At 41.0% G+C, this 16,650-nt stretch overlaps 1 protein-coding gene and 1 long non-coding RNA gene across 3 annotated transcripts in view; both read right to left on the bottom strand.

Annotated features, from left to right (window-relative positions):
* LOC131107756 (uncharacterized) overlaps positions 1 to 7,679 on the bottom strand; it is a 59,013-nt gene extending 51,334 nt beyond the window's left edge. Inside the window, exons 1-2 of the long non-coding RNA XR_009120327.2 lie at positions 7,384 to 7,679; positions 881 to 947 (exon numbers count right to left, since the gene is read on the bottom strand). This is a non-coding gene — a long non-coding RNA (uncharacterized LOC131107756). The remainder of the gene's footprint in view (positions 1 to 880; positions 948 to 7,383) is intronic.
* A 6,493-nt stretch (positions 7,680 to 14,172) lies between these two features.
* Positions 14,173 to 16,650, bottom strand: part of anapc1 (anaphase promoting complex subunit 1) — a 28,180-nt gene continuing 25,702 nt past the window's right edge. For both annotated transcript variants that reach the window (XM_058058936.2, XM_078787169.1), the window contains exons 50-53: positions 15,981 to 16,076; positions 15,707 to 15,896; positions 15,312 to 15,434; positions 14,173 to 14,894 (exon numbers count right to left, since the gene is read on the bottom strand). In XM_058058936.2, the coding sequence (XP_057914919.2) occupies positions 14,767 to 14,894; positions 15,312 to 15,434; positions 15,707 to 15,896; positions 15,981 to 16,076 (537 nt within the window). In that variant the 3' untranslated portion in view covers positions 14,173 to 14,766. The remainder of the gene's footprint in view (positions 14,895 to 15,311; positions 15,435 to 15,706; positions 15,897 to 15,980; positions 16,077 to 16,650) is intronic.

Raw genomic sequence — 16,650 nt, 5'->3', positions numbered from 1 at the left:
GATCTCGAACCTGCCCCCCCTTTTTTTTTCTCAAATACATGAATTTGCGGAATTTACTTTTTTGTTACAAACCTCCCTAAACCAAAAACTAAATACTCTTAGGGTATGACTAATCATTTGTGATGTGATTAAAAATATCTTTTTTTTTTTTAAACAAACTAACACAATGGTAATTTATTGACGGTCCCTAGCACACATAACCAGCTCCCAGCACAATGATACAACAGTCAGGGTTCAGTGAGGGGTAACTACCGCTGTAGCTACTGAGCCGAATATCGTGAAACCAACTTCACCGCGGTACACGGCGAACATATCAAGTGGTTGTCTTATTTTTACACTTTTATGACCACAAGGAGTGTATTTGTACACTTTGTAAACATTTAATTGGCCGCAGTTTTAGTGTGGAACAGATGATTTCCCACACTGCACACACACACAAACACACCACTACGATGACATAATGGGCTGAAATGTAGGAGACCACATGACCTCATCAGCTGTCACATGGTCAACCAGCATGTCTCTCGCGTCACGCCCCGCTTACAAAAAAAAAAAAACCCAAATATATCAGCGGTCACACGCCTGCTGACAAATTTAGACGCCACAGAAACACAAAAACGAGTTTTTATAACGTAAGGAAAGTTTGGGGACATTAAAACATTGTACACATTTCCTTTCTTGCTGATCTACTGCCAAAGATTGTCTATATAACAGGAGTGCTCTGCCGTTTAAGGATCTACTGCGAAAACCAGTCAAAGATCCTCTATATAACCAAAGTGCCACTGCTTGGCTTTCACTCTTCTGGTACATTCTACAGTATATTGAAATATTTCAATATTTGTGTATTTTAAAAAAAAAAAAAAATGTGTTTTTCACTCACCATTTGTGCCTCTTCATCCTCCTCTTCACTCTCGGCTCCTCACTGAAGACTGAAGGAGGAAAAAAGTCTGGGAAAAAAAGGACAGACAGACAGAAAGGGAATGTTTTAATCACTGAGGGTGGAGAGTCATCATCCCACACACACATTGCACACATATCTTTGGAATCACATCAACACACACACACACACACACACACACACGTCTCCCAAGGTCAGTCTGGAGGAAATCAGGAATCATAAGGAAGAGGAGGGTGAGATGAGTGAAGAGCAAGGAAAGAATGGAGAGGACGAGCAGATGAGAGAAAGAATGAAGAACATCAGCAATGTGGTTCCGCTGAGTCATCTCCAACTTCCTCTAACGCACCCTACTGCTCTCTGCTTATGACTTCTACGTGCGTGTGTGTGTGTGTGTGTGTGAGAGAGTTTACTGGGCATGAGAAAAGGTCAAGTGGCATGCAGGCTAACAAACATAGAATCCACTTCCCTTTTCCCATTAATCCCAAGAGAGAAGGCTTTATTTTCTTTTTTGATTCATTTAAAAAAAAAAAGGATGGAATGGACATTTAAGGGGTACTCTGGGTCAAATATCAAGGTCCAGACTCAGACCAGGGTCCACCAGTTAGCATATTGCATAATACAAAGGGTGCAACAATACATATACGTACCAAACAGTACATGGTTTTATATTTATTTTATCAACTTCTGATGCAAGGCTGCACTGGGGTCGAGTGGTTAGCCTGCAGACCTCACAGCTCGGAGACCTTGGTTCAGTCCCACCCTTGCCGTTCTTGGAGTTTTGAAGTTTCACATTCCAAAAACATGCTAGGTTAATTAGCGACTCCAAATTGTCCATAGGTATGAATGTGAGTGTGAATGGTTGTTTGTCTATATGTGCCCTGTGATTGGCTGGCCACCAGTCCAGGGTGTACCCCGCCTCTCGCCCAAAGACAGCTGGGATAGGCTCCAGCACCCCTACATTCAATCTACTAATATGATTTCTACGATCTATGGAACAAAACACGCCAAGGTGCTGAAACCAATGCACAGACTGAACTCTCTTCCTGCTTGTTTGGAGGCAGGGAAAAAGAATGTATGTAATGATCATACTGCGCGTCTTTGAATGCACCTCACGTTCTGGTCTGCACTGTGACGTTTCTGGGCGAAGCTCGATTCGGAGAGTAATGACATGGAGTTGGAGACTTAACGTTCCGTCCGTGCAACACACAGCTGCAGATATCTGCTGAGTCTCAACACTGCAGCTCACCTGAAAACACTCCCAATATAATAATAATAAATGATACTGTATGTATGGGAATGCTGGTTATTGAGGGGTGATGGCCAGGTGAGAACCACACCTGTACATGACAGGAACATCTTTGTGATGTCATTGACAGGCACGTGAGCCACTAGTTGAATAGCCCTGATTTAGTTATTTTGGATGTTCTACATACAGGAGGTCATCTTTCACCATGAGTCAAAAAAAAAAATATATGAGTCAGCAGAAGTCAAGGATATTCCCACCTGCCTCACACTTGGTGGTCTGAATAATGGTGGCGTGGCGTGGCGTAACCCCCCCCCCCCCCCCCAACACACACACACTTCATCCCATAAGACCACACAGACTGAAGGGTAAGTCCACCCAGATGCTGGACAACAGCTCCAAGTGATGCGTGTTGGGGGTGTAATTAGAAGAACAATGGCAACGTCTCTCTGTAAGAAGAGTGTTTAGACTCCCCAGGAGGTGAGTCACATCTGGTCAGAGTGACTCATGGTGGGGTTGGTGTCTCGGACTGGACGGGGGATGCCAGGAAGCAGACAGACAGCATTCAGGCGAGCAGATGGGAATAAAAGATAAATAGCGAGTGACAAATTGTTCTTGCAGACTGATGATTATGAACATGAAAGAAAAGATTTGGAATGTGGATGAGAGTAAATGTGCTTTCTTGTATTTGACCGTTTATTTTAGTCAGGCATTACTTCGGGGTCAAACGTTGGCCTCCATGAAGACAATGTAGCAATTAACACGTAAAGAGACTAAGATAAAAACATACAGGTCAATCTCTCTTATACTATCTACAATTGAAATTAATAACAGTTTCTTGACTATCCAATTAAGCTAATTATCTAATTAAGCCAAGTTTACAGCCACACAGTTGGGCATTTTAAGGCCTTGTCGCATCCAGAATTTCAAACCATCAGTAAAAACGTCGAAAGTCACAAAGAACAAGGTAGTGCTACACAAGATGGCGGACTCGCTACGACAAAAACGCATGCTCATTAGTTTTCTAGTAATGTAGTTCTGTGTTTTTGCCACTATAAAATCAATGCACAGTAAAAACGCGCTGTTCCATATCACTCACGCATATCAAACCACTCTACAAGATTTTAGACAACATATACCCAAAAGTACTTAATGACAGTGAACGCATCGTCGACTTCATATTCAACAAGCATACAATCACAGCATAGCTTCTTTTTTGGGTGTGCTGCTCCTTTAAGACCATCAATAACTATTACACCGCATACACACTTACTGTGTGAACCAAGCCTTGAATGCTTCTCACCGAGCTCTCATTGTTGTTGTCTACACATGATTACAAATCAGTATCAATCAATACAGCCAGCTGGCACCAATCAATCAAGAGTATCAAATCCCAATGGGAGACGATGGAGGCAGACTGAGAAACACCGCCCCCCTGTGGCAGACATAAGGACGCACAGGAAAACAATGTTTTTTCAAGATTAAGACTTAAATCTCGTTGTCTTTTTATTTAAGTACTAAACTGGAAATATATACGTATATTACTATTATATTATTAGCAAAATATATAAAATTACAGACGAACAGATAATGTTTAACGTCTTAAAGTATAGAAAACATAAATATTGTAGTGCTAGGTTGCTGGTACATAATTCACCACGGAACTATTGATACGGGACTAGTTGCCACCCGGAAGTATGAGTGTGAGGGAAGGAAGCTTTCTTGTTGTTGCAGTTATAGAGTTGGTTTTTATGTCTCACGTAGTGGAATGTGAGTTAATGTCCTGTAAAAGAATAAAGTTCGCTCCCGAGTTCGACACCCCGCCTCAGACTCCAGTTCTTTGGCGCTTCAATATATTCAAAAGGTAAAATTATGTTTTAAGTTATACTGCAAATGATTCATGAGGATTTTTTCTTCTTCAGGGTGCAGTTTTCAGATCCAGACAGCAGATGGCAGCAGAGCTCGATATGCAAGTACAGTATTCACACTGCCACAGAGAGCTCCCATTATGAACAATTCACCCGAACCTTGTGGGTCAGTGGTTCAACATTTTCAGCCAAGTATCCTCAAACCCGAGCATGGAAACATTCTCAAATTGTGGGCCAAGACCCAAAAGTGGGTCTCTGGACTATGACTGGGGAAAAACAAGTGAAGGAAAATGATGCTTTCATGATAGACCTCCTGCAAAAACATGTAAAGCGTGTTTGCTAAAGGCAAACATTGACAAAGTGATTTAGCATCTGCAGCTTAAATACGTTCAACTAATAAAGTAGCAGTAAATTATACAGCAGTAAATGAGGGGTCATGAGACAGCCAACTCACAAAATGAGACTATGCATGAGAACAAAACGACAAAGATTTTAGCATTAATTTTTTTAAAATGTTTATTGTCCGACAAATTGACACTACACAATAATAGCCAACATTTTTGGAGTCTACATAAACTATGATAATAAAATATGATAAAGCACAATTTCCTCTAATATGTCATCTTTCACTTGTAAAATTGCAGAATTGGCAATTGTGACATGTATTTTTTTACACAGGCAATTTGTGCTGTCTGTCAAACATTTGCAGCGTTTCATGAAATACTGGCTTTAAGGCCACTGCTACAGCAACTACAGGAGATTGCTTCAGTGAGACGCTCTGGAATCTTCACAGACGCCTGTTGATCGCCGCTTGTTCACGGTCATCTCCATGGCAACGGCTATGTTATCGCAATGAGATTCTTTGGACTTCAGGCATATTTTTGTCTCCACGGCAATTGCAAATGTTATGGGGATACCATCCTGCCGACTGAGACACCCGGATTGTACGCTAGACGAAGCGACTAGCGACGAGGAGCAGCCAAGGCCAAATATCTGACAATTCTTAAGTAACTTTGATCGAATGTAGAATTAATACAACTTCTAAACACAGCTGTTCAACTCTGATGGAAAAAAAAACAAAAAAACAGCCACACGTCACTTGCTGACGTTGACAACACCAGGTCGGTTGGATTGCAAGGTTTAACGTGTGCACTTAAAGTGCAGTTCCAATATTACCTTGCAAACTGCCACTTCCATATTACATTCATCGTACCGATGGTATGGTTCACAGTCCGATTGATTTATGGCGGCCCTCATGACACCTCTAGGAGTAAAAGTAGTCCTAAATAATAAAAGTATAGTAAATAATATAGTAGCACATAAAGTAGTAGTGCAACAATTGCACAAATTAAACTCCAAGTGTGACACTGAGGCCTTGGTTGCACGTACAAAAGATGTCATCATTTTGATAAGCTTTCGCGAAAAGTCATTGGCTCATCGCCGCCACCGCACCAACACCATCTCCAGTTCCTGAAAAGTGGAGATGATGAAGGTTTGTTACGCAACGTGTCCTAATAAAAACACACACAAGAGGAAGTGTTACTAGTGTCAGTGTTGGCGGTATACACGACTACTCATTTTACATCAATGTTATGTTGCGTCTTATATGCCGATGCTAAACCATGCAACCGTAATAGAGGCCTTCAAAGTCTGCAGAAGGTCTTTCCATTGCAGGGAGACAGGAAGGAAGAATCACTGCATAGTAACGGGCATGGCATCTCATCTTTTCCAGGGACTTTGAACTTGGCGTGTTGTGCATAGCAACCATTTGCATCGCTAAGCAACCACGTCTGCTTGGGTTGGTAAGGAACACTACTGATTTTAAAGCATGTTAGATATCAAATGGGTCGGTATAAGAACTACTCATTTTTAAAGGACGTCAGACCCAAGATGGACCAGGTTTTGGGGGCTAATGGTCAAGTAAGTGAAATTAAGAACCCTCAGAACCTTAAGGGTCAGAGTTTCAAAAGGAAAACCAGAACCAATGACCAGGTTTTGGGGGTCAAAGGTCAAATGATTAGGCACATACACCATTCAACCAGGAAAAAAATGAACCCTACTGGTTTTTAAAAAAGGACATCCAAGTATGGAAGGACCAACGGTCCAATTATTATGAAGTACATACATCATTTAAATGTTACAGAAAAACAAAAACTGTTTTTTTCTGGTTTTCAGACTTTAAAACACTGGTTTTAAAGTCTGGATCCTTCCCAGGGTCAGATGAGTAGAACTCTACTGGTTTCAAACGAGTACACATGCGCACTTGGCACTTTTGGCAGCGGAGGGAAAAAAAAGGAGGAAATGGCGCACACACACCAACAATGTCATGTCAAAGAACAATCATGTTTAAATAAAGCATGTCTAAAAACACACACAGGTAATGTCTATGTACACACACACACACACACACACAATAAATGAATGGAGCAAAGTGGGACAGCTAAGCCCCACCTGGCTTTTAGTCATTTCAAAAGGCACATCCTGCTCAGCCTGAGCAGTGATGCTTGCTTGTCGTCTCAGGAGGAAAAGAACTTGAATTGATGCGGTCAAATACCGTGGGAAGTGTGAACAGTCCAACAAGGGAAGGGGGGGGGGGGGGGGGACCTGCAGCCAAATTATTTAACAGAAAATCAATTTACCTCTTATTTGTATTCAGTTTAGTTGTTAGGGAGCAGGACACCCTTAGAGCTGTATATATTTGATTAATCCTATTTTGGACCCGTCCAGGAAGCATCAACTTTTTTTCTGTTTGTGTGGCTTGAAAGCATCAGATTGCTATTATGTTTTCATGCAAAGTTGGAAAAGAAAACAAATTAAATCGACATGTTTTTTTTGTATTTCTGCAATACGTTTACACAAAAACGCGATTAGTTGTTGTATTTATGTATATTTAATAGATTCCTACAACACCTAAACGCACCATGCCCGAGTAACTTCCTGGCCTGAAGCGTTTTTCCTCTTCTAGTGTGCAGCTTTAATAGTAGAGTAGCCATATTTTTAATTTCTCACAGTGGGAGAAAAAGAAAACATTCTCAGAATATCACAAGGATTCAAGCAGGAAGCACGCGGGGATATCATGCCTGTGACGTGGGAGGCGATCAGCTGATAGGTGTTGCGTTCAGGGCCACGTTATGTAGCTAAGCACAGGTCAGAAATGTGAGTTTTTGAATAAACAAGTAAAAAAAGAGGGAGGGTGTTCTAACCTGCGTGACACCACATATACTATGATTTTATAGTTCTCTGTGAGTGTATAATTATTTTGTTGCAAAACTGAATGTAAAGTTAGACGCCGCTTCCTCATTTCGAAGGCTGCAGTAGTGGGTGAATTCATTTAATTCATTCATTTGAAAAAAAGAGTCAAGTGCGGGACTTACCCAAACATCCCCGGTAGCTTTTGGGCCCCAAACTTTGCAGGGTCTTTTGCTTTCTTTTTTAGAAAATGCAACCGAAGTTAGTTTCTGTTAACTTTTGCACTGACGGATTAAACCAAAATGGGGTTGGGGAACCCCGTCGGTCCATCCGAAACCAAGTCAAAAAGTTTTTGTGATGATTTTCGTTGCTAAGAGTCTCACAGGCTGCAGAAGCGTGGCGTCTTCAAACGTCTCTCAGAAGTGCACCATTCAGCGTGAAAAATCCACTTCTGCTCACCCACGCCCACAAGTCCCTCCTCCCCATCCACCCCCATGAATGGAAAGTATCGTCATTCATTGGCCAATTAGCTCAAGGTGCAATCACGTGACTGGATAATTTTGAATGAAATTGGCGGCACCTGCAACTTGGAGGACTTTTTTTTTTAAGGAGACCTAGATGTGACCCCGCCCCCGTTATGTAACAGCCAATCATGTTATTCATAGGTGGGCTCTAATTCATTGTAGTTGTAAATTACAAATTACAAAAAGTATTCCTTTTAAAACTTTATCAGCCTTTTTATTTTCTGAGGAGCAACAGAAGCAACTAATCCACTATGCCACTTGTGTTGCTAGGCAGATTTCATACTTTTTATAGCACCATAAACCAATGACTATATATACTATATTGGGAAAAAAACAATCATGTTTTAACACAAGTTCTGCACTGATCTGTATTCAATATGAAATACATAATGGAAGGACAGAATGCTGGATGTTAGTCACATGACTTTTTCAGCCAATGGCCGCATTTATTTAGCCAACATATGTATAAAGCAATATTGTTCCTCGATATACCAGGATACATTGCGCTAAGCCGTCAAGTCCACTGGTGTGCCACTTCCTCAACACTCAGTTCTTCATTCTTGCAAGTTCGAGGTTGAGAAATGCTTCTCGAAGAGGCCCTGCCCTCAGACAAAGGCCACACCCATTAAATATTGTAAGAAAAATATGCATCGAACACAATGATGAACACTCACAATTGTAAAATATGCAAAAGGTAATAGTAGCGCTCAAGTTGTAAACCCCGAGGCAGCCATCAATGTCGGGGAAAGATTTTTTTTTAACATTTAGCATTTTATGTAGGTCTTCTGAGAACTATATACAAATATATATGTATATATACAGTAATACAGTATGTAAAAGTCATTGGGGGGGGAAAAAGCAGGGCTCCGGTAATAAACCCTGAGGTGCACCTTGAGCTTTTCTTTCAGGTTCTGAGTATTTTATGTGTTCAGGATGTAAGTTTATTAAGTGTAAAAACCAAAACAAAAAGATAAATATATATAAACCTGCCTCTTGTCCAAAGTCAGCTGGGATAGGCTCCAGCATATCCCTGCGAAGCGGCATAGAAAATGGATGGGTAGATTATATAAAATAATATATAAATAAAAATATATTGGAAGAATGTGGATGATATAAACAATAAACAATATATGCAAAACTGTATATAACACATTGGGGAGGTGAAGGTAAGGAAATGGTGCTCCAGTAGTCAACCATGGAGGTACACCATTTGCAGTTACTGTATTCTCCCGCGTACTGATGAGCATCAGTTAAATGTAATGCAACAGTAATTATAGTATATAAGAGTCTTCTACACAAAGAGTGAAAATAGCATTAGAAGGCGAGATGTGTGTTAATCTAACTTCCTCTCCATATGCAGATGCTATTAAAAGCAGCCCTGAGTCACAAGCCGGAACATTCATCTTATTTTCATGTGCACACTGAGGAAGTCAAAGAAGTTATGCCACCATGCTCTTATTGGACTCTCGACATGAAGCTTTAAGAAAAGTGGATTTACACTTCTCTATTTTAGCTAAATTGCCATGTAATACCTGTTTCAATTCCTGAGAATGTGTGCAACAGACTGGAAGCTGATGTAATTCTGTGTGTGTGTGTGTTGTGGTGACCTCAACTTTAAGGTGAGAGGAGGAAGTGCAGATAGTATGATGACATCCTCCCACATGAAGTATTAAATTGAATTTTGAAAAGTAATACAAGACTATATAAACAATAAAATATTTACATGTGTGTTTGTCACACGTCATTGTTTACGATCAAAATAATTTCAACATTAATCAATGATGAAATATGAAACTTTTTATTACTAAGGCTCCCTGTGCATGGGCGTGGTGATGATAACACGTCATGCCAACCCCAGAATCAAGACTGACTTCTTGCCTACTTCTGTTTCATCCTAACATCAGCGTAGACCTTTTTATGTTGCTGATAAATAAGTTGTGTAATAAAAACCAGACAAAACCATGACAAAAAGGGGGGGGTGATCCCGTCCTTCCCCCCGTTTAAATATAACTGAGATTAATTGTGATCTATCAGTCTGGAAAAGGTTATAAAACCATTTGTAAAGCTTGGGGACTCCAGCAAAGCACAGTGAGAGCCATTCTCCACAAATGGCGAAAACATGGGACAATAGTGAACCTTCCCAGGAGTGGCCAGCCAAACAAAATGACCCATCCAAGAGGTCATAAAAGACACCACAACAGCATCCAACCAACGTTAAAATATGGTGGTGGTAGTGTGATGGTCTGGGGCTGTTTTGCTACTTCAGGACCCGGAACACTTGCTGTGATAAATGTAGCAAAAAATCCTGATGGGGAAGGTCCGGCCATCTGTTTGTGACCTCAGACTGAAACAAACTGAAACCAAACACACCAAAAAAAAAAAATGAAGACTTTGGATTGGTCCTTTGGAGTCCTGACCTGAATTCTATGGAAATGTTGTGGCATGACCTTAAAAGGAGTTTCATGCTGGAAAAGCCTCCAATGTGACTGAATGACAACAATTCCTCCAGAGCGCTTTAAGAGACTCATTGCAAGTTATCGCAAACACTTGATTGCAGTTGTTGCTGCAAAGGGTGGCCCACCAGTTATAAAATTTATTTTTAGCAACACAAAACTAATGTTAACCCACAGTGTTGTTGTCTGTCACCTGATAGCCTGTTAGCCTTTCTCAGGCTCAGGCGTTTGTGTGCTCAGTACAGGTTCAATGCACCTTTGTGGTGAGAAAGGTTGAACACGACGCTCCCACGTTGTCTTATTGTGACAACACACACACACACACACACACACACACACACACACACACACACACACACACACAAAACGTGGTGTCTTACTGGAAGCGGCGTGATCGCAGTGACAGTGAAGTTGTTAGCAAAAACACACCCAAAGAACTGAGTATCATCAGGAAAGAAAGAATGCCATGACTGTGATAATGATTGTGTGCTGTTATTGCTGCCTCATGAGGGTGGAGGACACAGCGTTCCATGCTTAAGCATTCCAACCACTTGGATAAATATTTAATGCATTGGAAGAATGTGAACTATTCCAGAAGGGAATTTCCGGTAAACACAACCAAAAAAGGAGAACATGGAAGCAGAATTAGATTCCAATCAGTCCAAGTGTAAGCACTCTTACTTTTTTTAAAAAATCTATGCAACTTGTGATGTAAAACGAAGTGTGCAACCGCGTGTTGTAAGGGTGTGTTGTAACCACTCATCAGCTTCACGAAGGAAGTTATTAAAAGGATGTGGACGAATGAGAACAGCCCAATGGCAGCAACACACAAAAAGGTTAGCATTGGAATGAAATGCGACCAGTCTAGAATGTACCACGCCTCTCGCCCAAAAACAGCTGGGATAGGCTCCAGCACCCTAATGAGGATAAGCGGCATTGAACATGACTTGCTCATTAATGACATATAATCACAAATTCTCAAACAATATGCATTAAAAGTGAAAGACGGGAAGTGTTTCTTACGTCAAGCATTTCCTCGTGAATCAAATACAAGTGGACATGAAAGGCGAGGAAATAGTCGCCACTGGAGTGGAGATTCAGTTGTGGAGTTGTGGAACCATGCCAAAAACTTTCACTAGCAGGAGTCATGACCAGCAACAGAGATAAGAGGTCACAGGTTGGAGACACTTCCGTTGTTTGGTAACATTTCACTATCCAGGTAAAATATGTAAACCAAAACCAAGACACTCTTAGTGTTGTACTCACAATACCTGCACTGGAGTGGAGATTCAGTTATGGAGTTGTGGAACCATGCCAAAAACTTTCACTGGCAGGAGTCATGACCAGCAACAGAGATAAGAGGTCACAGGTTGGAGACACTTCCGTTGTTTGGTAACACTTCACTATCCAGGTAAAATATGTAAACCAAAACCAAGACACTCTTAGTGTTATTCTCACAGTACCTGCACAGGAGTGGAGATTCAGTTATGGAGTTGTGGAACCATGCCAAAAACTTTCACTAGCAGGAGTCATGACCAGCAACACAGATAAGAGGTCAGAGGTTGGAGACACTTCCGTTGTTTGGTAACATTTCACTATCCAGGTAAAATATGTAAACCAAAACCAAGACAATCTTGGTGTTGTACTCACAGTACCTGCATTGTTTCACTTTACTACAATGAAACCTTGTAAATTATGATGTAGTGTATCTTTTTGGGTTCCATGACCGTAGTACCGAGTCAGCACGGGAAGCAGCTGTACCCTTACACCCCTATTAGTTAGAACACTAATTTGCTGTGTTGCATCCAACACAAAGGTAAAATGTAACTTAGCATTTATTGATGCACATTGACAATGGACACTAATGCTTTAAATACTTTGATCATTAACGTTTGAGGTGCGTTCACACTCCTGGCTGATATAAAACCAATCTTTCACAAGTGGGGATAATTTTTAAAAACAGAAATGTAGACTAGCCCCCCCCATCAAGAACAGATAAAACAACTTGTGCTTCCAGGAAACCACAGGCGTCACACACTATCAGTTAGCTCAGCAAGCCACTGAAGGTCTCACTAACTTGTCCCCGAGATAGCGAATGCTACATGGCATGGAACAGTATTACTAGAGTCTGACTTGCTGCTCCGTGAGAGCAGGGTGTGGGCCGCCTGCATGTTTGTTTGCATGTTTCTCATTTGCAGAGGAATGTTCTCACAGCTGCCGGCAACTCTAGCTTCTAAAAACTAGCATGTGCCGCCGCCGCCGCCGTATTCGGTGACGGAAGTTCCAAACGCTCCTCTGGGGCTTTGAAGTGTCACCAGTGGTGGAGTGTACACCCCTTTCAAGACGACACTTCAAAGTTATGGTTTGTTTCTTTTCAATGTTTAATCTTCCGACTAAAGAAAGGTCTACTGACACATAAAAGGTTTGTGGGATGCAACAAACATGGTCTTTCTCATCTTTGTGTACAAACCTCCATCGTAGGCCGATGCGCAAATAAGGCTTTTGTTAGTATTGTTACAAAAGTGGCACAATTACACATAAAACTTTGTAATATTATGCCCGGTCCAGACAACAAAGCTTGTATGTAATTTACTACCTTAGCATGCATTGCTCCACTGTTTGAATCCAGTGTATTTTTCTTTTTTAACATCAATTTCTGACTTTTTTGTCGCTGTTTATGCCGAATCGGCCAGCCTACAATGTCAATCATAATGTAGCATCAAAGATTGGAAGAGGGCCAAAAGTGAAATGTTATTTTTTTAATTGATTTCATTTAATTCAATTTTTTATTTAACTATTTTTATTTGTTTCTAATATTTTATTGTTTTATTTTTTTCCAGCAAATTTATTTATTTCTTTTTTTTTTAATTGTACAAATATTTTTATACTTTTGGATTTTATTTGAATTTAATGTTAGTTTTTTTTTCAGTCCATTTCAATATTATTATTGAATAGTATTATACATAAATATGGAAAAGAGGTAGAAAATGAATGAATGAATGAATGAATTTGTTAATATTCAATATTATTATTTCAAATTTGTGTTGGCCATCATCGTTTTCAAGTTAAGTACTGGTCCTACCTTTGCAGTTGGTGCAAAAGTTGGTGAAAGTAGTGCAGAATATAGTAACACACTACAAGAGTCATATCGTGATATACCTAATTACTTTTAAAAGACAGTAACTGGTAGTACAGTATATAGTCATTTTTAACACTTATATTACATAACTGAAACGACCTGGTTGGTTTTTCCCAAGCAGAGATCAGGCAGTACCCTCTGTACCCTTTCCTCAATGGGTAAGTATGTGTAGGTATTTAACTGGTTTGAGCTTGTGTCAGTAAAGGGTGCATGGTTGGATGCTAGTGATCAAGCAGCAAAGGTGATAAGGTTGCCGAGCAACCTGTCTGCTACACTGTCCTCGTCCCCACCCCTGCACAGAGTCCTTCAAGCACCCTGCCTGCACAGAAGTGACAGAAAGTCCGGTGCAAGTACAGAATATCTCTGCAATACTACTTTATCTCATTCTACCAACTCTAACACAACATATGTGCAGCCTCAAGGTAGTTCAACAAATCAATAGAAATGACTATTGACATAAGGTTATTCAATATGTCATGTGCAAACTTTGTGTAGGCCCTCAAAACCTGATTTTTTTTCCCCCCACATACGTAAACCCTGAAGGGTGTTTCGAATGCAACCACTGGTTCCAGCAGCATTACACAATAAACACGCAAATGTTTTGCAATAAAAGAAGTAGAAAGGCAGGCCATTTCAGTCAAAGTGACTGGAGTCACTAATTTGAGGACGGGTAAAGACTACGAGTCTCGTCATGTGGGGAAGCACCCGGAATGAAACCACAGCCCGTTTTGATGCCTGAGTCACTTTGAATGACTGTCATGGCAACAAAACATCTCTGGGAAAATAAACAGCTAAGCATTTATCCTCCTATCCGTGACACTGACCAGAAAATATGAGAATAAAGTACACTTCATGGTGAAACCTGCACATTCTTTATTCTCCTCTTTATACATTTGAAGCAACAGCTGCTACGTCTACATAGATCGGGGGTCCAAACGTGTTCCTATTGAAGGTTGCACATTCAGGAAAAAATATTCCTTGAAATTCCTCCTTTTTGTTTGTTTAATGTGTACCGTAATTTCCAGTGTATAAGCCATGACTTTTTTCTCATGCTTTGAAGGGTTTGCAGTTAATTTATAGCTAAAAACTACATTTACCATGATGCTTTTAGTGCAGTGTGATCAAGCGTAGAACAGATTCTGTTTGGACGACTCAGACCGTGAACCACCGACTATCAGTAACCGATTGGAGAGACTCAAGCAAATGCATTCTATAGCCCGGAAATAACGCTAATCTTAATCTTCCGAGATTAATTTTGTCTGTCGAATATGCGCCCATTAAAATGCAAGCTGCAGGCCACTTTGGACACACCTGATGATTCTTTTGCCGAGTGGAGAAACTGGCCATCAACATTACCGCATAACATTTACAATATCATAACATACTATATATAAAAAAAAACTAGAAACAGTATAATACAGGCCTCATTCCCGAACGTGTGTTCACAGAGGCTCAGTGTACTGGCGGTGTCTGAAATCCACTTCCAGCCTCCAGGAGGACGGGGGCGAGCCTTAGTAAGTCTCTGATTGGGATTCCCAATTTGCTGCTCCTGAACAACAAGTCGCCGAATGAAGTGCACCCTAGAAAAGAGAGAGGATCGAAACTGGTCAAAACACCCCATTCCAGTATGTTTTAACTTCCATGAAAAAAAAAAAAAATTCCAGCACTGACAGTAGCCGGAGGAGCACAGCTTCCGGTCTGCAACATTCTGTAAACATTGATGTAACACACATCCTGCAGAAGGGAAAACTATGTAACTAAGTATTTGTGATTTTAGAAATAAGGACTTGTATGTTCTCTGTAGGTGGCATTATGAATTATCCTTACTGACCTTTTTTGCAGTACAATTAATGAAACATGAAGATATCGCTGACAGAAAACCCTGAAATTGATGGTGGTATTCACTTACCTCCCCTTATTTTACAGAGAAATGTCCCATATTTTAAGACGCAAATGAGGAGGAGTGGAAGGCGACACTGAAGTTCATCATCTCTTACCTTGGAGATGTGTGTTCCTGAGAGGGAGGGAGCGGTATACCAGGATGGAGGCCAACATGGGGCACCGCGTGTCCTCAGAGAGGGTCTCGCCCCTCATGTAGGACCTCCAGGCTGAGCTGTTGTCTGGAGGAGCAAACAACAAACAGTCAAGATGCCTACTTCCTTCCTGACCCTAACAGGCCATAGTAGTTAAAGGACCCTTATTAAGCAAACAGTGGGTTTTTAATGATGTTCAAACAGTGATATATGTCCCGAGGGGGTGTTTATGACCTCTGAGAGTGACCAAACGCTTTTGAAGTAAAAAAATAAACTCCATCCTGTGACCTAGCTAGATGAGACATCTGGAACACCGTCACCAATGAACTAGCTTGTAAACCCACAGGAGTTTTTTTTACCTTTAAGCCAACCGTCCAGCACCACTTCCATCTTGTTCTTCATGACCGGTAAAAACTCTGAGGAGAGCAGGCCGACACGGCTGGCGGCAGGCCGCCTCAGCACCATGCCATCCCAGAGGTCCAGCACCAGCCGCATCTGCCACAGAGAAAAGCTGTGCTGCAGCTCCCCCCGACACAGAGCGCCCACCACCTAGAGGACGGATACCGCATTTCTGACAGCCATTCATGTTCTGGTGGCCCACCCAGTGCTCATGTGTGTGTATGTGTGTGTCACCTGCTCAACAGCGATGTACGTTGGCAGCATCTCCGGACATTCATGCGTTACACATTCGTACAGCATGGCTGAGAACAACGCCACCGTCTCCTCTCGCTGCAAATGGAAAGTATGGAAACCATATTTGTTAACTAACAAATTGTAGCTGCTTGTTTTATTTAGCTTAAGAATTGTCAGTGACTTTACAAGTGAAGTAAAAGATATGTATGAATTACTTCAGTGCCTCCCAGCACAACACGCAGTTTTTAGGATAATGTATCATTTTTATGCATGTTGGATGGCTGTAACAACACATTTCCTCTGCCGTGCAAAGGCGGGGCAGGAAATATGTGGATTTAAATGTAATTAAGACAAATATCTTGGAGGCAGACAGGATTTCACAGTCTTAAAATGCAGACGTGGGTACATTTCACGCCATGCTGCAACTCCGACACGGAGAAAAAAACGTGACACGCCAAGAGCAATCAGCTGTAACAAACAATTGTTATTATATGAATTCAATTAAACGGTATAACATTATATAAAATTTGCAACACAGACACACTAAGCCAATTGACATGATAATATATTTACAATTTATATTTTCATATACATTTGAATGTTCTATATGCTAATAGGTTGTATAGAAAAAAGGCTGCATCTCAGCGTATTAAAGAGTCAAATTGCATCT

Source organism: Doryrhamphus excisus, linkage group LG20 (assembly GCF_037039965.1).
Source record: "Doryrhamphus excisus strain RoL-2023G ecotype Guam linkage group LG20, RoL_Dexc_Guam_v1.1, whole genome shotgun sequence".
Lineage (NCBI taxonomy): Eukaryota > Metazoa > Chordata > Actinopteri > Syngnathiformes > Syngnathidae > Doryrhamphus > Doryrhamphus excisus.
This window is presented reverse-complemented; position numbering and strand designations above follow the sequence as displayed.